This window comes from Egretta garzetta, unplaced genomic scaffold (genome assembly GCF_000687185.1).
Source record: "Egretta garzetta isolate BGI_Z169 unplaced genomic scaffold, ASM68718v1 scaffold107, whole genome shotgun sequence".
Taxonomy (NCBI): Eukaryota; Metazoa; Chordata; class Aves; order Pelecaniformes; family Ardeidae; genus Egretta; species Egretta garzetta.
Window position 1 is genome coordinate 3732329 of NW_009260399.1, and position 8485 is coordinate 3740813.

General features: G+C 41.6%; 1 protein-coding gene across 2 annotated transcripts in view; it reads left to right on the forward strand.

The window, feature by feature from the left end:
- The window catches only part of AFAP1 (actin filament associated protein 1), a 61368-nt gene that overhangs the window by 27357 nt on the left and 25526 nt on the right, over positions 1–8485 (forward strand). For both annotated transcript variants that reach the window (XM_009643216.2, XM_009643217.2), the window contains exon 6: positions 8067–8159. In XM_009643216.2, coding sequence (XP_009641511.1) covers positions 8067–8159 — 93 coding nt within the window. The remainder of the gene's footprint in view (positions 1–8066; positions 8160–8485) is intronic.

An 8485-nucleotide genomic window follows, 5' to 3' on the forward strand; every position in this document is an offset into this window, starting at 1 on the left:
TGTACAGTTGCGTGTTAACAAAGTTGTGTGTGCCGAGGGTGAATGGCCGGACAGTATGTTATCTGCAAAGCATTTGGAGACAGCCTGACAGCACTTTATTTAATTCCTTCGTGCTGCAAAGCTCTCTATTAATAAAACTCTTTCAGGTACATGGCAACGCTACTGTACGCTCAGCTTCCAAGTCCTCAGCCCGGCTGCAGCGCTCTCTGTCCTGCACAGTACAAGTTGCCTACCCAACAGCTAACCAAAAAGGATCTGTGCAGCTCTTCCAACAGCTCCAATGTTTTCAAGAGGAAGCCTAGCTTTTTGAGATAAAAAGCATTGTTTTTTCTATTTTTAATAATCTATCAAAATTTAAGTTTGGGTTTTTTTATTATGAAAATAATTCTTTTTTGTCATTCAAGCCATACTTAAAATGAGCATCTGCAAATCATGTGTGGCTTTGTGTAGGATGTTTCTATACTGAGAAAGAGATCACTGCTTTGTCTTGGGAGAAGCAGCTTGAGCTTTCCCTGCCTGTCACTCAAAGGGGCAGGGTCCCCCCCAGCGCTGTCACCTACGTGTGATTTCTGTAGTTAATAAAATGGGCAGATTCAGAGACTCAGACTGACAATGACAAACGTCTCTGCAATCACATTTTTTAATCATAACATACCTTCTCTGTCAAAGATCCTGTACCAATACATGCCAGTGGAGCCAGGTTATCACTTGGGAACAACAGGTTCTCATGAACTCATATGTAAGTGTCAAATTAAAGCTTTACTATTGAGCCTGGAAAGCTCAAAATGGCTTTGGAGGCCAGATTTTCCCATGAAAGCTAAACCAGATGATTTTTTTTTTAAGTCAGATGTAATCGGTATAAAATACATTTACTTAAGAAAATTATTTTAAAGTATCTATTGGAAGACAAGTGTGAAATAAATGCAGAATATTTTAGACCTTTTTTGTAAAGATGACACCAAAAAAGCCCAGCTGATAAACTTAGTGCAAATTGAAGTCTAGACTGGAAACCACAAAGGGAGTTTCAGGTTTACCAGCTAAGAAATGCTTGATGAAAAAAAGATCCTGATGTCACCAAAGAGCCTGTCAAGCTTTCAGAGCAAGGAGCGTAACTAGTATAAAGTCAGGCTAAAGCTGAGATCATAGCAGTAATATGGTGTGCAACATAAAGTGGCGGAATTTTCCAGACTTGAGTCCTAAAATGTTCCCACAAAAATGTACATGAAAAAATGCGTGCAGTTACACACTCAGACCCAACCATGAGCTTTTTCCATGCGCACTTGAGTATATGTGCATCTCTGTACGCTTTTGTGCATTTGTGGTCAAGTAAGGTCTTAAATCTGCCTGTTCCTCTCAGCACATCCAACGGACTGGTTGAAACTGCATTTATTTGTCAGCATCCCTGGGAAATGCTACATTAAAAATAAAAGGACTACTAAGAACATGACATTACAAGACGATGCTTGTTTAGTGGCTTCCTTCATACAGATGAATGTGTTCTGTGTGCAGGACCTTCAGACTAGGCCACAGAAAACTGCTCTTAATATTGAAAATGCACGGATGCCAAAGAAATTAAGTTCTGAAGTAGCTTCTTGTAGAAGACCAGTAGAAGGATATGGTCATGGTGTCTGGTCCCAAGGCCTTCTCTTCCTCTTAGCTTTGCCTTGTGCAAAAATGTATTTCTGATTTATCATGCGTGAGAGGTAATTATTATTTTGGAGTACTGGCCTTGATTTTCATTTTTCTCTAACGTTAGGTACCCTTTGTTGATTTTTCTTCATTTTACGGGGTGCAGCCATTTTTGCAGCAATCTCTTCAGTTGAGGGTCTGTAATTGAGCAGTGAATCTTTCAGGCGTAAGTAGATATTTCTGCATCTATCATTTTGACAACATTCAGTCAGTTCTGAACTTGTTGTAATAAGAGGGATTTTTTGCCCTGAAGAGAGGAGGAAATCAAGGTTGTGACTGTATCCAGTCATCCAAAGACCCTGCAACGTTCCTCATAGGGCTGTTAATCTGCTTTTCCTACCCAATTTCCTGTCTCTGATAACTGAATGTTGTCTCTCATAAAAGTCTTTGAAAACATCTTTCTTTTTCACTGCCCTGAGCATAGTGAGGGGAATCAAGTAACTTCTGGGCTCCATTCTTAGTGCGGACTGAGTTTTACTGAAGAACAAACTACTGACAGACCTCTTTTTTTACCAGTTTAAGTCAGCACAAAAATGAGCTTGTAGCTGTAAACATTGTGTGGCTGGCTTTACTTTCTATGGGAATTTCCAGTTAGAGATCTCAAAACACTTCAAACATTACTTTCTTGGCTTAAGTAATGTTCCCCAAAGAGGTTATTATCTCCATGTTGTAGCTGAGGAGACTCAAGTGGTGAATGATCATGCCTTAAAACTGACTGGAAAAAGCGCGCTTGGGGATGCATACTCGGTACAAGAGATTTCCGTATAGTGTTTGTTAGTTTATAAGTCACTTCAGGGATATAGTGTGTCCTGAGACAGTCAGGCTGGGTTCTTTCTCTACTGCACATCATCACCAGCAGTGAAGGCTTTGCAAACTAAATTAAACCCCCCAGGACTTAACACCCCTATTGTCTCAACGAGATGGTTTTAGATACCTTGGTACAAACCACGGCAAGGTCAGTATGTTTGCATAAGAACTATTTAGGGCATGATCTGGAGATGTGACAGACTGAGCTAGGCGTGAGAGCTTTGACCAGCCTGCAGGACTGCCGCCAGCGTGCTTCGACAGAGCCGGAGGACCCCATCCTGGCTGTGAACCAGAGCACGTTCGTGTGACCGGCACCATGGAAAACAATACATTACTTAAAAAAAGCAGATGCATTTGTAAATTAGGAAAAAAAAAAAACACCAACCACCAGTGAATACAGAACCAAACCCATTGTATTTGCTTGTTTTCTCAGGGATAAGTTTTCTTAAGTTCCTGGCTAAAATCTCAAATGCAAACTGTAGCAGATCTCAGAGTTGAACCCAAGAGGGCTGAGACTTGATCCCTTGCTTTCCCCACAGGCTAGTATCCCTCATCTCTCCTACTTGCAGCCTTGGATGGAAAATTATTTCAATCATACCTAGCTCAGATTTGTGGCCTAAAGCACGGTCTGCACCTCTGCACCGCCGGGGCTGGGGATGCAGCTCCCCTTGCAGGGGGTACCTCTGCCCTTGCAGCAGCAGTGCCTCCAGCTGCCCTGCCCAGCCACCCAGCGCCTCTTTCCCCGGGCTCTGCCTGATCCAGCGGCCCTATGTAGCAATAGATTTCGTGATAATAACGCAGGAGAAAGGATACAGGGGTAGCCTTGGTTGAATAAGTCAGAAAAGTATTTTTAAGGGGATAAGGAGGCACTAAGGGTAGGCTTGCTGGCTGCTAGTCTGCTAGAATCTCATCCCCACCTTGCTCATGCAAACAGCGATAAGGCAGGAAGATGAATCTTTCTCAAGCTAGGGGATGCTTTCCAGTACAGAAGGTAAATGGGGGAGTGGGGGTGGGGGGGAGACTTAAAGCATAGGCTACGATGTGAATAATTTCTGCTTTTCCTCTAATTTATTTAGGTAAACTCCTTGGGGCATTTCTTCTCTGCAAAATCCTAAGAGAGTTTTGGTGCTCTTTTAAGGAGGAGGAGACTGATGCTAATGTATGTAGTGTGTAAGGGTCCAAAAGGGAGAGAGAAAGAGAATTTAGTCATGCCAAATGACAAAAAGTCCCAGAAAGTCAGTACTCCAGTACATCTGGAGCCAAACCCTTTTCCCTCTGCTGTGTTGTGCATAAGCTGATCTCAGCTTTACCATATTCCTATCTTCAGAGTTAAGGCAGCAGAGACAACAGGCAGGGGATTCATCCTGTCCCATTTCTAGCAATTCCTGTATTTGCGAAACACATGGGTAGATGGGGCTGAGGGGGTGGGTTGGCTGGCTGGATTTCGAGCCTGATTACATGCAGGAGTAAAGCAAATGTGCAGTCAGGCCGCCAGCTTTGTCCCTAATGACTTTTGAACTCGAGCATATTGCACGTGTGACCCTCTCCTGTGAGCCTCATGAAAACGCGGGACGAGGCGAGATGCTGTAATCCCATCCCTGGGGTGGGCACAGCCTGTAGCCTGACTGCATCCCACAGCATCTGCCAGGAGAGGGGTCTGCAAGCCCCTCAAACGCAGGAAGACTCAGTCTTACGCCTTACCAGGTCCCAAAGAGATCAACTACAAGGAACCAGCTACAAATTTAGTACTTTTACGCAGAGTTTGTTGGGTTTCTGTGTGGCAGGGTCTGGCTGGCAAGCAGCTGGCTCTCTGCTTTTCCTGCATAGCCTGTGCTTTTTATCTGAAGCCTGGATCTTTGAGAAGGTAGCTGGAAAAACCTAATTTGATTCTTCTGACTTTTCATGTAGGGTAAGTATTTTGCCTCCAGTCATTTAAAATAAGATATAATAAGTATAGAAGTTTGTAAGTGACAGCAGGTATGAAGGTTTTGTAGTAAATGGTAGCACTTGTGTAGTACGATAGCTTTAAAGGGAGAAATATTCCAGACATACCACGTGGCAGAAATTCCACTGACTTCACCCGTCACTGTCAATGGCTTGGGGCAGGGAATCTTTCCAGCTTTGGGCCTGCAAATATTTCCCGTCTATTCCTCATGTCACTGCTGTCAATGCGATATGCTGGTGTATATCCCGATCCAGCCGGGGATTCGAGACCTTTCTCTAATATAAATAAGGAATAATAATAATATCGTTCAGGCTCTACAAACTTCTCCCAGGTCTGCATTTGAAAGAGGCAGTTCTGAAGTCCACTAATTGTAACATCATAATGGTAATTGTGGTATTTCAGATTCTTGTGATGGAATAACAGAAGATTAGTTTAAATTTATTTAGTTTTGAGGCTATCCAAAGAAGTTAAAAGTCTTCAGTTTTCTGATTACATTTGCTTATATGTTTTAAATATTTGAATACGTAGTCTGTTTATAATCTCAGTTTGATTTTCCTGGCAGATCACCCTCTGTGTGTATATGTAATGTACAAAGGCATTTGTGGTGAGAAAAAGAGAACAATTTCCCTTTTCTAATGTGTGGGAAAACTTAAACTATTAATGGAGTACGCAGCATTACAAGGTATTCTCAGTACAGCCTTCCAGATTATGCCATTTTATTAAAAATAACACATTTGGGGATTCCTTTTATTTGCTTTCTGGTTCTAGAGCCATTGGGATACATTTATTCATATTTTCACACATTTCATTGCAATGGATAAAAGTTTGCTGACCTCCTTTCCCCACTCTCACTCACGACTATTTTTTAATGAAAATAATGATCTTTTGTTTTCATATGACTCCAGGAGACTACACAGAAAAAATTGACAAAAACACTGAGTCTTGTGATTGAAATTATGCAAGTTGGCAACACTGGTGGAATGTTTTATCCTTAAAATTTTGAGTTAAAGCTATAAGCATGTGAAAACCACATTTATAATGGCAGCTGTCTGCAAACGTAATTATAGAGACTGCATCCAGGCAACCATTCTATATTAAAGGCATTTCATCCTGGTGAGCTGTAGGAGTTTTATGCTGTGCATTGAACACAACTGTATTGCACATAGGTGGTGATGAGCAAGTCTTTGCCAGTGAACCCCTTGAACCCAAATGAAGTGTTTGATCCTTGAATATGCATTTACTTCAGATCTTGCCATGAATTTCCATTTGATAGTGTGTCATTTTTTGAATCAAAATTTAATTACAACCCAATTAAGCACTTTAGCTTCTCCTTAAATATGTGAAGTATGATAAGAACCGGATTTACTTGAGTGCATGACTTTGCACATACTATTCAGTTAGTGCTGCCAAATCATTTCCCTCTGTTCTGTCTGTAACTCCCATTACTATCTGCCTTTGCCAAAATTAACTAACTGTGTGGTGTGAGCAGATGCTGAAAACATGAGACGTTGAACCAGGGTCATGCAGGAGACAGAAATGAATGTTCCCAGAAACTGTATGGTCACATTTCTCTAAGAAGAAAACAGCAGTGTATTTATACCATACTGAGGACCAGCAATCGAAAATGAATCAACACACATTAAAAAAAAATTAATTCATATGATTTCGGGGAATTTAGGGCTACGTTTAACTCTGAGGTGCAAATCACAGAATCACAGAGGGGCAAGAGTTGGAAGGGACCTTGGGAGATCATCTAGCCCAACCCTCCTGCTAAAGCAGGTTCTCCTAGAGCAGGTTGCACAGGACATTGTCCAGGCAGGCTTTGAATACCTTCAGAGAAGGAGACTCCACAACCCCCCTGGGCAGCCTGTTCCAGTGCTCTGTCACCTTCAGAGTAAAGAAGTTCTTCCTCATATTCAACTGAAACCTCTTCTGCTTCAGTTTGTGCCCATTGCCCCTTGTCCTGTTGCTGGGCACCACTGAGAAGAGTCTGGCTCTGTCCTCATGACTTCCACCCTTAAGATATTTGTATGTGTTGATGAGATCCCCTTTCAGTTCTGCAACAGGTAAATTTTCTGTTACAAAGGATGACAAGTGCCATGAAATACTGTGCTTATGTTTCTGGGACAAGATATAGAGAAGTTCAAACAGTAAAGAAAGGTTGCCAAAGTGTTTTAAGATACTAGCTTGGAAATAAAAGTGTAGGTTCATTTCCCTGCTCTGCTTAGATTTTTCTATGTGATACTGAGTGAGTGATTAGTCTTTCTTTTGTTCCCGAGTTCTCCATCTGTAAAATGGGGCTGCTCCTCTTTCTTTCTTTCTGATATATAGTGCCTGTAATTTATGATGTACTTATGAGTTGTAGCAATAGGGTCTTTGTAAGCCCATAAACATTTTATTTGTTTAGCTTCACCCCTAGAGGAAACTTCAATGCTGTGAAAGGTCTGTTCGGTGCCGTTTTTAGCTCTTTAATGGTTTCCACATCAAAATTGTTCACTTCAACACTGACAAGACGTTGTTTGCTCTTCTGCTTTTCTGCTCCTTTAAAGAAATCTGGATTTTGACAGTTAGCTAATTGCTGTTTTCCCTGGAACTGGGAGTTCTCAGGCCGAATCCTCCTCTCTGCCAGCTGAGCTTGCTGTAAACAGGGTGAAGGGAGGAGCTGGATATATAAACATGTACATGTAAAGGGGAAGGTTTGCATGTCTAGTGGCGATGCTTCCAGCAGAGTAGGATGCCTTTCTTTCTTAGCTCACTTGGCTCTGCTGTCCTTGCATGGCTGTAATCAGCGGTGTGGAGCTCAGCACCCCCTCGCCATGAGTCTGGATGGAGTCAGGACCTGTTCTCGTCAGCACAAGCAATTTCAGACTGATAATGGGCTGGTGGTAACCTCATGAGAGATAAAAATATGCCCATAGGGAATCATCAAATGTCTTTACTCATTGCATATTTTTACATTTATGTAGTTTCATGTTTTGAAGTTCTTCAAATTCTATAAAAATCTCAGTGAATCTGGTTTTGAATTTTTCTTTAACTTTTTTAAAGAGACTTCATGCTGTTCCCATTTCTGAGAACACATTTACAATTACTTTGACCTATACCTCTATGTCAGTGTGCAAGTATAATACAAAAATACCACAAAATACCACCGCGCAGTATTAACTGTAAGTTGATCAGCACTTCATTAATTCTCTAACAGCAAAAAAGGAGCAGCTGGGTAGTATATTATGCAAAACTCTTGTCCTTTGACATGGGGACCTTGGATCTAATCCCACTTTTTCGTCATCATAATGAAATTAATTTGGTGGTGTCAGCGGAGTTTGGATTGTAAAACTAGCACATGGAAATCAGCAGTGTTGTTGGTTCCTTTACTCAGGAGAGCCTTGGAGCTTAGCTTGTCTAGAAACTGAAACCTTCCACCTCTAGACATTATGTCTCCTCCAGGTCGTACATGAAATGACTTAGGGAGGCAGCCTGGAGAATTTGGTGTAGTGGCAGCGTGCCTGACACCTGCCAGCCTAGTAAATGTCTGTGGGATTCTCCTTCCCATCTCCCTTCACATTCATAAAAAATTTCTCTGATTTGTATTTTATGAATAATTAATAAGTTTTGCCCTGTCCCTAAGGTTATAAAAGATGTGTGCAGCAACTGTACGGGAGCGGTAGACTCCGATGGGCCGTTGTCTAGTTCTCCAGTACACAAGACGGAGCTGGAAAAGGTAAAGTTATCAGAATGATAAATGCAAAATTCTTTGTGATTTCTTATTATAGAGGCACTGCTAGACACTGCGCCATGTAGTGGATGTTCAGCCCACAAAGCTGAAATTTAATTTAGGTTCTGGATTTCGTGTATTAACTTTTTCATGTTAGACCATTTTCTGGGGCAATCTTTGATACTATTTGCTGATTTGTGCTACTGTTTTAGACTATAGGCCCCCATGTCGTTTTTGTTTGTTGGGGTACGTGCACAAACTCTGCAAAATTAAGACTTCTGCCATGTCTATTCATTTGCTCATGAACAACCATCAGACTGGCTGGGGCCCTT